The sequence below is a fragment of the Amblyomma americanum genome, chromosome 8, assembly GCF_052857255.1.
Source record: "Amblyomma americanum isolate KBUSLIRL-KWMA chromosome 8, ASM5285725v1, whole genome shotgun sequence".
NCBI classification, from domain to species: domain Eukaryota; kingdom Metazoa; phylum Arthropoda; class Arachnida; order Ixodida; family Ixodidae; genus Amblyomma; species Amblyomma americanum.
Window position 1 is genome coordinate 5423068 of NC_135504.1, and position 12423 is coordinate 5435490.

Consider the following 12423-nt stretch of genomic DNA (forward strand, 5'->3'; position numbering starts at 1 on the left):
CGAAGAACGAAGGAAGCATCTACACAAGCATTACAAGATCACAAGGTGAACAAGTATAGCAACACTAGGATTCCTTGAGAAGTTATTAATCTCAAAAAGTCGAAAAACGTAAAGAATTTTCTACAACGACCGAAATAGGCGACTTTTCGTCGCTACAGAGACACGTGCCTTTCTTCTAGATTTTTGGTTTTCTTCAAAAGCTTAGGTAAGGCAATTTTAGTGACATGAGAGTAAAGTAAGCTGTCCAGCCGGCTTTCAGAATTTTTCTTTTCTCGCAAAATAAAGAGGATCATGTGCAACGTTGGAGGCTTTCTACGATTAATTTTTTACTTTATTTAAGTGAAGGAAGAAAGGCTGAGGACTATACCCAAAGATATGCCAGTTCCGTAGCAATGAGATGGCAGCTACAAATGAGCGACAAGCAAGTATATAATTTCAATATCACTAATTACCACACTATTTAAAGTTAGCTTCTCGATCATTTGGAAGCAGAGGCTGCAGATGACGGTAGCCTTGTTGAGGTGTTCCTTCGGAAATGACATTTGTTCGGGCCTCCTGGCCGTTCTGCCATTACATCTGCTATCCAAGTCGGCGGACCCTTCCGCTCGGTTGGACCCGTGGAGAATGTGGGGAAAGTATAGAAGTGGGCAGGAGGAACGTATCTCTAGCCTCCAAGTAATACGGCATTTAACGTCCAAAAGATGTACGTATGGGACATAGGGGAGACGTCGTTAATTGTGCATGGCGCAGCAATAATTTAGACCGCTTAGGGTTGGTTAACTTTGACTGACGTCACACAGCAGATGGGTGTCCTTGCATTGCGGCTCTACTGAAACGCTGTGGTTGCAGCCGGGATTCGACTGTTCTCGATTTGAAGATAGATCATGATGCGAGGTGTTATCATAATTGAAGAAACTTAACAGCCACAATATGCTAGCCACCCCACACGCAATATGAGACAAAATTGTTGGACACAAAGGCAAACGGCTTCCTCTGCGATCACCGCAGGAGTCAAGCTTGATCTTGTGATGACTATTACTGCCAGATTGCAGCAGGTGTATAAAGATTTATCGTTCGCCATTGGCTTTGCGCAGATTAGCTAATATATCATCTGATACGAAGAAAAGAGAGAGACTACATAGTATAAAACTGGTTCGAAGATAAACCACGGTTGGCTAATCTCATTAGGAGTGACACCAGTCAGATAAAAAAAAATTTGAAACAAGAAACAAATCAGAGGTCCGAAGATAGGCACGCGCACGTCAGAAGGTCAAAAATTAAACATCCAGAGTTAATCGCACTGGCGATTAGTCACGATGAAGCATAGCTCGGCCTTCGATGTAATCCAGGCTGGAGCCTTTGCGGCAAAACCATCTTAAATTCATCATTCTGATGTACCGCCGTTCATGCAACATGCTTTGGTATTTTACTGTAGTAACTGTACCTGTGTTCCCCCTTTGTGTCTATATGTGTCGGTAGCGCTTGTGTTATTCACAATGAATGTTTACCAAGTTGCTCAGTTATCTGCCTTGATGCCCTTGATTTGTAGTATACTATATGACAGGAAACATAGGCTGTGTGTGGTCTCGAGCAGTCATTCTACTAAGTTTCTCTTGCCAATAGTCAAATGTGCGGCTGTTCTTCAGACTTCTGACCTGTATTTCATGCGTTTTACTTGGGTGCTTGTAAAAATCACAGTATGATTGTTTTTTTCTATTTAGATGTGATGGAAGATGCGTTTTCTTGCCTGAATGCCATGGTTCTATGCTATGCTAAGCAAGCTATGCTTTTTGAGAACGGAGTCCTCCGTATCCCCTGCGTGACGCCCGTGTAGCCGGAGACAGTCATTCGATGAGGGTTGAAGGTAGTGGGCATCTGGACTACCCACTGCAAGATAGACGAATGGCTGTGTCTTAGCAAACAAGGGAGGAATAGATTTGTTCTGTGTGCAGTCAATGCTCCTTGAGCGAATATATTCTCTCACTGCTCTGTAAAGATGGCAAGCAACGACACTGGCACATGGTCACAAAGGGACGTGAGAAAAGAGCCATTGCATTGTAAAAGTTTGAAAAAGCACTTTTTCGCTAATACATATGCTGCAGCCTCCACTCACAAAAACTCAAAACGTAGAAAAGGTGTTGACTCGTGTTGTTGTCCCGGCTCCACCATTAACATGAAATAAATAGACATCGACATCTTCTACAGCTGTTCACAGAAAAACTGCAGGGCGCTTAAGCTTCGCCTTTAAAGCCCGGGATACATGGAGCGTTTTTGAGGCGATTTTCGCCTGACGGCGCCGATTTGACGCCCGGCGTCGAGAAAAACGCCCGCCGCCGCCGATCAGGACCGGCTAGATTTTGACGCGGCGCGCACGCGTTTGACGCTACCGGAAATGCCTGTCGGAGTCACTTCCGTCTGTTTTCGGCGGGAGCGCCAGCCGTCTCACCGTTCCTTGCCGTCCCTTGAACACTTCGCGCGCGTGCGCTGGTCACCACCATGGCTACGTCGGCGAAAGCATCACGCGTGGAGTTTAACGACAAACTTATAGGCGCGATACAGAAGCGTCCCATATTGTGGGACAGCACAAGGAAGGATTTCAAGGAGCAGAGGAAGAGGATGGCGGCGTGGGCCGAAGTGGCCACCGAAGTAGGATGTGACCCGGAAGGTATGGTTGCATTGCTACTAGTATTTCTAGCAAGACACAGTGCAATAACTTTGTTTTACAACCAGGTCAGATAAAAAGGGACGCGCGGTATATCCGCGCCGACTTGCTTAAATAACCAACCACGTCAATGGAAGCCAAGATAAAATACTGGCATGCTTCTGCAATAAACAGCTGTCATTGATATTACAAAAGTATTATATTTAACTGTTTTATTTGATGGTAATGTGTGGTAGTAAACCGAGGTTAATCTGTGCAATTCTACTTGCAGACAATAATCTACAGGGGCGGTGGAAGAGTCTTCGTGATACATTCACGAAGAAGCACCGCGCGTGGAAGACTGGTGCGCCAAGTGGCTCGGGAGCTGCTGATGCACAGCACGTGAAGTGGCCCTATTTCCACATGATGATGTTTCCAAAAGATCAGGTGGATATTGGCAGGTATGTCCCCAATGCTTCGTGGGTTACTTTTTGAAATAACTTACTTGCAAAAGGAGCTGAAGAAAGCCTTAAGTAGCAACATAAGGATGCTGGGCAGGTAAAAGCATATTCTCAGTAAGACCAAATGGCATATAAACTGTTGTACAGCAGATGTTGAAATTTCTGTCTTGTTATGCACACACATTTGTTGGGCCCACCACTAGGCTAATCAATTGCATTTGAATACGAGGCCTGTGCTTCCAAACAAGGAAATCAATAAAACATTCGAGAAACCAAATTGTGAAATGTAAACCGTGTGGTGTTCCGTGTCATCTGACGCTTAATTTTTCTTTCAGCACCTTCTCAAACAGCCATGTGCAGGACAGTGAAACTGCAGAGTCGGTCCTGGAATCGATCTACAGTGAAACAGAAGGTTCAAATTTATATTCCAGTTATGCTGCTATGCACCTGCAAACACTGTCGTTCACAAGTACCCACACTTGCAATATAATGAGCCAGCAGTGAAGTCTCTCAGATGTGAAAATAATTTATTTACTTCTGATGCTGAAACACTGCAAGGTGGTTTAGTTAAGAGCAGGAAGCGATCATTGTATGCACTGCATTCAACTTATGCTGAACACCATCTTGTCCTGTGTGGGCTCTGTTCTGAAATACATGCTTTCATTTGAAGAAGCAGCATGGGAAGTTTACAAATCATTTCATTACTTTTCCACTCTTTAAAATGATCCAAAAACCTTTCTGAGTGCTTAAAATTTGCAATTCTTTTCTTTATTCAAGATGGAGCAGAACCTCCTGAAGATGGTGCTTTCTCTCCACTTGTGCCCTCAAGAAGTACCACCCCAGAGCCACACACACCAAACGGGAGCTCACAAGCCAGCACCGCTGCAAGTACCCTGGCAGCCCCTCGGTCTGGCAGAGGAAAGAAAAGGAAAGAGAGGTCTCGGTGGCAGGACGACATTGAAAAAGTTGACGCCTTGATAACTGAGGACAAGGACCAAGCGTCAGTCTATGGGCAGCTAGTTGCCCACAAGCTGCGTGCATGCCCGAAACATGCGAAACGGGACATGGAAATGGATTTGCTGCAATTCATAGCGAAGTATACATTTCATGATAACCCTGAATAAATGCACATCAGATAGCTTTCTAAAAGACCTCGTATAGGGTCGTGTCCGGAAGTTGTTGTCAATGCAGCAAAAGACACGCGATAATTTCACGCTGTTTATTTACTACTAAAGAGGGTGCGACCAGCGTCGACCGAGGCGGAAGCCGAACTGCCGCCGCCCGAAGGACAGAGGAGACGGCGCGGCGTCCACACGAGGGAGTGGCTTCCCGACGGCGCGCGAAGAGGGGCAAGTGGCCGTTAGAATGGAACACTGGTGACACAGAACAGAACGAAAGAAGGGGACACAGCACAGGGGACACAACACTTCCTTCCCCCTTTAGAAAGTTGCCTGGTAGCATGCAGGGGGTCTGCGCGGACGCGTGGAGGCGCGCTGGCTTTGTGCGCTCGGGGGAGAAGCACTTGTAGGTTGGCTGTTAGTCGCTGTGTCTTCTAGGTCTGCCCTGGGCGAAGTCTTTTCCTCCGGGGAGAGGTGCCAGGCTATGTGGTTAGACGGTGCTCGTGTTTTCTCGGATGCCGGACTGCTGTCAGCAGGCGTCGTAAATCCACGCAGCTGGTTGAGGTGTCGGCGTGCTACTGTTCCATGTATGTTGACGAGCCAAGAGCGCAGGCCTATGCGTTTGACAATCGTAGTTTCCTCCCAGCGTGGCTTTTTGAGAAACTGCCGGGCGAGGACGCGCTGCCCCTCATGAAGCGTTCCGCAGCGCGGAATTGGTTTTTCTTCCCGGAACGTCTCCGCTTTGGGCTCGGGGAGGATGGCTGTGAGCTGGGTTCGCATTTCGCGTTCAAACATCATTTTCGCTGGGGTCTGGCCCGTTGTGCTCTGAACCGTCGTGTGCTGCTTGAAGAGAAAGCGCGCAAGGCGGCGCTGCAGCGACCCTGTATTATCTCTTTCAAGGGCGCGTTTTAGCTCGGCCACGTAGCGCTCGGCTTGTCCGTTTGTTGCTGGGTGGTAGGGGGCTGATGTGACTGATGAGATCCCGTTGTCACGATAAAACTTGAGAATCTCCGCAGACACAAACGGTGTTCCGTTGTCCGACACTACCTTGCGAGGCAGGCCGAACGTTGTGAACAGTGATCGCAGGTTGTCAATAACTGCTGCCGAAGTCGTCTGTTTCATTTCTCTTATCTCAAGCCACTTGGTGTAGGCATCTACGACCACGAGGAAGATGCAGCCCTCAATTGGTCCTGCAAAATCAATGTGCAAGGTGTGCCAGGGTGTGTCTGGTTTTTCCCATTCTGGGAGAGGAGCTTTAGGCGGGGCGCTGCGGCTGCTCTGGCAAGGCTTGCAATCTCGGACCACTGTTTCGATGTCGTGGTCAATGCCAGGCCGCCACATGTAGCTTCGGGCACACTTTTTCATCGCAACGATGCCGCTATGTCCAGCGTGGATGAGAGACATGGCTTGTGCGCGTAGTTCTCTCGGAATCACAACTCGAGACCCAAAAATGAAGCGGCCGCGATGGGTGCTCAACTCTGTAGCTCGCCTGCGGTAAGCGGTCTTCGGTAGGGTGGATGCCTGCTGCATCAATTCGGTGTCCCAGAAATTGCACTTCTGGCACCGCAAAATAGCATTTCGATTTGCTTATGCGCAAATTTGCGCTTGCTATTCTTTGAAAAACAAGCTCTAGGCGCGCTGCATGCTCTTCAATGGAAGCGCCACTGATGATGACATCGTCAAGGTAGACGCAAACTCCTGTGATCCCTTGAAGCACTGTCTCCATGAACTTTTGAAATATGGCCGGGGCTGCAGCTACGCCGAAAGGCAGTCGCTTGACTTTGTACAAGCCTTTCAGTGTATTAATTGTCAGTAATTCTGCCGTTGATACGCTCACCTTCAGCTGCTGATACGCCTGGGTGAGGTCCAATGTGCTGAAGACTCTTGCGCCACGTAATATACTAAACACTTCCTCAGGTGTCGGTAGCGGGTAAGAGGATGCTTTAGTCGCAAGGTTGACGGTGCTCCAGTAGTCTCCGCAGAGGCATATGGTTCCGTTCTTCTTGCGAACTACCACAAGTGGTGTGGCCCATTGTGAATGTTGCGTCGGCTCGATGACACCTTGCTGCTCCAGCTTGTCTAACTCCTTTTCAACTGAAGTTCTGAGAGCAAACGGCACCGGCCTGGCCTTCAAAAACTTTGGTTGCGCATTGCCCAACAACTCCAGTGTGACTGGGGGCCCTTCGTTTCCTGGAATTTCTTCCGAGAATACTATTTCGTATTTCTCTTGCAGTTGCTGAACCACATCCTGGCTCGGCGTCTGGTGTATGCCGCATATGGTCACGCCTAATGAAGCAAACCAGTTTCTACCTAGGAGGCTTGATCCTGAGCCCTTCACAACAAGCAGAGGTAGCGTATGGGTCTTGCCGTTGTAATTAACCCGCACGTTGGCAGAGCCCAATAGCGGCAGGTTTTGTCCTGACCACGTTCGCAGGTGCGTGTCGTCTTGTTGCAAGGCTGGTGCGTCAGATGGCCACGAAGTTCGGAATGTGTCCTCACTGATCAGAGTACAGGCTGCGCCGGAGTCCACCTCGAACTTAATCAGTTGATCATGTACGCTTACTTCGGTCGCGTGCCGAGTTTCATGGTGTTCAGGTCGTACAACACAGATGGTGCTGCTGCTGTTGTTGTTCCATGGACATCAGATGGCGGCGTATTCTCTGAGGCGTCGACGCTGTGATTAGGCTGGGAAGGCGACTTTATCTTGACAAGCTTCCGTTTCTTAATGCAAGCTCTCTCGATATGCCCTCGCTTGTGGCAAAAATTACACGTGGCTGACTGGAATCGGCATTCCTGGGGGTTGTGTTGGTCGTCACACCGCCAGCAGCGTTGTGCTTTCTTTACCAATTTCGCAGCAACAGAAGTTTTGCGTACCTGGTTGCTTGTTTGGTGTACCGGCTCGGTGTTCCGGCGAATCTCTCTCTGCTGGTGACCGGCGCTCTCCGCTCGTACGGTGATGTCGTAAGCTTTGTTGAACGTGAGATCCTTCTCAGCGAACATGCGCTGCTGCAGTGACTCGTCACACAGTCCGCACACAAATCTGTCACGTAACATCACGTCCAAGGGAAGCATGGTGGGGTTAGCAGAAGAAGCTGCGTCTCTTTCCTGCCCGGTAGCTGTTGTGATCAGCGTCCCAAAATTGCAGTGGGCAGCCAGCCTCTTGAGCGCTGCTATGTAGGCGCTCACAGTTTCTCCTTCCAGTTGATCTCTTCGTTGGAAGCGAGCCCGGCTGTAGACCTCGGATGGCCTTGGGTCGTAGTGCTTTTGCAGTGCTGCTATGATGTCGTCGTAAGACACTGCCGCTGGTGTGCTTGGCTGAATAAGGGCGCAGACAGTGTCGTAGGTCTGCTCCCCGCACAGCGTCAGCAGGTTGGCCCTCTTCAAGGCTGGGTCTGTGATGTTGTTAGCTTCAAAGTAGAACTGGAGGCGTCCAACCCACGATGACCACGATGAGCCGTTGAATTCTGGTATTTGGTTGGGAAACCCTCGCGTAGCCATGGCTTGCCAATAGCGTTGCGTAGCGCGGGTCGAATCCACTTTCTCGTCGCCACTGTCGTGTCCGGAAGTTGTTGTCAATGCAGCAAAAGACACGCGATAATTTCACACTATTTACTACTAAAGAGGGTGCGACCAGCGTCGACCGAGGCGGAAGCCGAACTGCTGCCCGAAGGACAGAGGGGACGGCGCGGCGTCCACACGAGGGAGTGGCTTCCCAGAACAAGAGGGCGCGGGGGCCCGCCGTGGGGGCATCTTGCGACGGCGCGCGAAGAGGGGCAAGTGGCCGTTAGAATGGAACACTGGTGACACAGAACAGAACGAAAGAAGGGGACACAGCACAGGGGACACAACATATAGTGACAATGGGTGCTTTAAATCCACTATGGATTCTGTGGCACTGCAAGTCCAGTGTGAGCCCACTGCCACGCAACGGCACCTTCATTAAAAAAGTACTGGGCGAAAAGATTTCTTGTGTCCGCAGCACTTGCTCTGTAGTTTCTAGACTGCGTTGTTTCAAGGTCAAGCAGGCTACTTGACACAGCATCACTTCTCCACTGGCCTGGGACGATATTCCCATAATCATCCTCGGAATCCACATAGCCTGGTGGACAGTAGGTTGTTTCCCGGGCAGAAGAGATGAAGTTATGGAGAGCGCAGCAAGCCAGGACAGCAAAGGTTGCATTTTGGGGTAGAAGGTTCATGGGCCCAAGCAAGATTCTCCAGCGAGCTGTCAGAATGCCAAAGGCATTTTCCACGATGCGCCTGCACATTTTGTAAAAACATGATTATTTGTAGCTGTGCTTTAGCATTACACAAGTTATTTTACTTGAAAGAAGTTTCTCTGAGTGCACTTCATCTATTAGTAATTGAAAGAATATCACATGAGAGAACATTTGCTAAATCTTGTTTCAAAGGTGCATACACACCAAACTTTAGTGCTTTATTCACTGCTTCATTGCCTTAATTCACCATAAGACTAAATAATGCTGCCTCAAAAGAAAGTGTGACAATGAATGAAAAAAACGGGGACCATATTGCAGTTTTCTTGTGCCTCATGCGCCCTGTGTATAACTGTAGTATCGAAGCCACCATTTGGCTATTTATGCCGGAACAGCGTGACTAAAGGAATTCATTTTTAAACTATGCATTGGTCGTAGACAAATACAATGTGGTGATTTATGTTTATAATGCCTCATGAATCATTACAAAGAAGAAAACACACTATCAAGAAAAGGTGTTTAAAGCTTAGTTTTTTACAGGCCGGAACGAGAAGTATGTACTGCAGAAAACAATTTTCTCTTGCTTCCTTGTCACTCAATCACAGCATAAGATACTGTACTGAGCCATCGCTGGGCATGAAAAGCAGTGCAAGAACACTTGAGTTCGTTCTTTTTTTTCCAACAACACAAATAAAAAAATGCCATATTTTTACAATGGCATTCAATACCTTGCTCTGCTCAGCCGGTAGTTGAACACCCTCTGGATTGGCAGCATGCCTTTGCCCGGGAATGGACGCAAAAAATCTGTCCTCAATTGGAATGCTTCGTCCCCGACAAAAACATGCGGCGCAACCTTCTGGCTTTTTGGAAGGCCTGCTGCTGCTGGTAGGGCCACGACGCCATCATTGAGCTTTTTTCCAAATGTGCACGATTTGAAGACTCCGCCGTCACTGTGTCGGCCTGGTGCACCGACATCTACCATCATGAACTTGTACTTTGTATCCACGATGGCCATCAACACAATAGAGAATGTCCCCTAATAAAAGGAGAACATTAGACATGCATGAGCACCCCTTGTATATGTATGACATCTGGTTCAGCTTATGGAGTGAACAGTACCTTATAGTTGAAAAATCTGCTTCCAGAATTTCGTGGTGCAGTAATCTGGACGTGCTTTCCGTCTACTGCTCCTACACAATGAGGAAAGTTCCAACGCCTGCTGAATTCTTGTGCAGATTCCTCCCATTGTGCAGACCCTGGCTCCTAAATGAAAAAAATAATAATAATAATAATTGGTTTTTGGGGAAAGGAAATGGCGCAGTATCTGTCTCATATATCGTTGGACACCTGAACCGCGCCGTTAGGGAAGGGATAAGGGAGGGAGTGAAAGAAGAAAGGAAGAAATGGGTGCCGTAGTGGAGGGCTCCGGAATAATTTCGACCACCTGGGGATCTTTAACGTGCACTGACATCGCACAGCACACGGGCGCCTTAGCGTTTTTCCTCCATAAAAACACAGCTGCCGCGGTCGGGTTCGAACCCGGGAACTCCGGATCAGTAGTCGAGCACCCTAACCACTGAGCCACCGCGGCGGGTGAAAAAAAAGAGCAAACCTGAATATTTGGGCGGATGGTTTGGAAGTGAGAGATGCTAAAAATGGTCTTGCTTTCTGAATTAGTTCATTTAAGCCACTACAATGCTCTACACTTTTGCCCTTTTGGCTCTTTCATGCAAATTTAAGATTGCTACATCGCCTATTAAAGTTCCACAACCAGAGTCAGGAACAGAATTAGGCAAGAAATACTTACAGGCAGGTAGAGCGGCTCCAAGTGCTTCCAGATAACTCTGCAGGCATTGTGAATCACAAGCCGACATGTTGCTGGTGCAACTCGAAATGTCAGTGCTATCTGCTTGATTGCCATTCCCGAGGATAGGTACCTGTGTACGATAAGAAAGTAGTTGAAAAATTGTGTGACAGCGTCACTGCAGTCACAAGTGCTACAGTACCTGAGGGTTATAGCAAGTCTCTCTTCAGAGCAAAGAGGCTCCCGGCAAACAAAATTCCTCCTCAGGTCACCGCGGACAATGCTGTGCAGTTCGGCAAATTGCTTCGGACTCATCCGATAGTATCGGAAGAACATGTCTTCATCTGTCTTCATGACTTGAAACTGCAATGACAACAGTGAAACAAAAATTACCAACTGACACCAAATATTTACCCCACCCTTCATCATTACACAAATGGTAGGTGACGTACAGAGATGTGGAGCTTATTTTGTGATTATTAATATTGGAGTGGGCATTTTTCTAGCGACGCGGACCACAGTTTACATCGTCCCGTTTTATAAAGTCACACCGCCAGCCTCTCTACCAAGCACTGTTTCTTAACAGCGTGTGTTGACATTAACGCAAAATCGGGAGTGGTACACACCAAGCGTAACAAAGTGACTTCCGAGTGCATTCTGAGCTCTCGGATGCGAATCTTAATCAATGCGAAAACGCTGCAGGCGCTGAAGCAAAACTGGTCAAGGGTACGTTGGCCTACGCTGCCGACGCGGCAACCAGTTTCTCAGGCATATGCGGAAAAGCAACGCTAGAGAATGCAGCCGCTTACAACGACACACCACGGAGTTCCTGGATTCATCTCAATTAATACAGCTCGTATGAAGCCATTCGTGCACTTTTAAAAGTGATAAATACATAACGTGGGTGGCATTCAGCTGGCATCTTAAGCATGGAAAAAAAAAGGAAAATATGCTAGTTATGAATTACGACCTCCGACTGGCACAAAATTTGATTATGGCAAGCACAAGCCGCAAAACATTCAGCTGGGCGAGTTGCTACAGATACATCATGTAAAACATAGCAAAAAAATGACAAACACAAGAAAAAGGAAGGAAGCAGGTAAGACAAAACGAAGAGTTGGGGGTAGTTAAAGTTCCCGAACGCACAACAGGAGATCCATCGCTACAGACCGACAAGTTACTTACCGCGGTGTGGTATTCACCCTCCTCCTTTCTGACTTGCCAGATGGGGTGCACCCAGAACTTCCTCTTTCTTTTCTTCTTTTCTTCTAGGTCTCTCATCTTCATCAGCAATAATCTTTTCTTTAACAACAAAAGACGCCGATGTACCCCCATGGACACTGGGTTTGGTCTCAAGAATAGAAGCGGCGCGTTCTCCCTCGCAGTAACGCTTCCTGCTTGCCGTCCGCGCGAAGTAAATGAAAACTCTGTTTAAAATTAGTTTTCAGCAACGAGAGCCACAAGCAATGTACAGAACGAAGCTCAGATAGAACTCTGCGCAATCCGCAACGGTCCACCGTTTCAGTCGCACAAGGTCGCCAGACGAAACATTTCCGGCCAACTCCCTCCGCTGAACTTCCACAAAAATATCGATACAATACTAAACATACCTGGTAATGTGTATAGACATATTAGTAGGGCATTTATTGCATAATTTATTAATTATAACACAAGAAAACAACATATAAGCATTGGTTGTTCATTTAGTTGTAGCCAAAACATTTTTGCCTTGTCTGGCCACACTGCGGCGGCGTTCGCCGCTCGTACGCCTCATGTAGCCTGGCCGGCGTCCCGCCAGCGCGTTTTTTTTTTTCGCGTGCGATAATCGCAGGAGAAAAACGCCCCATGTAGCCCCCGCTTAAGAGTGGAACGCGACAGCGTGTTGCAGCACTGCCAGGCAGTCCGCGGAACGCCATCTCCCGTTCGGAGCGACGCCTTGCCCGTTAGACAAATCGCTCTGCTACGTACGCCGAAACGGACGCGCGGAGCTGCAAACCACGTAGAAGTGCTGCCAGGCGCCTTGCCGAAACGCGCGGGACTCAAGTTGCAGTCGTAGTTCGTCGGCACATCGTTCTCGACAAACCCGATGCCACGAACGCCAGCATAGCTTCCTCGCCGAACGAACGGGCAGAAAGCCGCAACCTTTGCGCTTTGGATGTGCGCTGCATTGTTGGCCGCTCAC

The 12423-nt window shown here is 48.3% G+C and overlaps 1 protein-coding gene and 1 long non-coding RNA gene across 2 annotated transcripts; both read right to left on the bottom strand.

Annotated features, from left to right (window-relative positions):
* Nucleotides 1-8098: 8098 nt before the first annotated feature.
* Nucleotides 8099-9297, bottom strand: LOC144099990 (uncharacterized). The gene is made up of 2 exons (XM_077633038.1): nucleotides 9166-9297; nucleotides 8099-8480 (listed from the first exon to the last, which is right to left on the bottom strand). The coding sequence occupies exons 1-2, from the start codon at nucleotides 9210-9212 to the stop codon at nucleotides 8099-8101; spliced, it is 429 nt and encodes a 142-aa protein (XP_077489164.1). The 5' UTR covers nucleotides 9213-9297.
* A 248-nt stretch (nucleotides 9298-9545) lies between these two features.
* On the bottom strand, nucleotides 9546-10503 carry LOC144100795 (uncharacterized). Its single transcript, XR_013307849.1, has 3 exons — nucleotides 10444-10503; nucleotides 10245-10374; nucleotides 9546-9700 (listed from the first exon to the last, which is right to left on the bottom strand). It is a non-coding gene; the product is annotated as an uncharacterized LOC144100795 (long non-coding RNA).
* Nucleotides 10504-12423: the final 1920 nt, after the last annotated feature.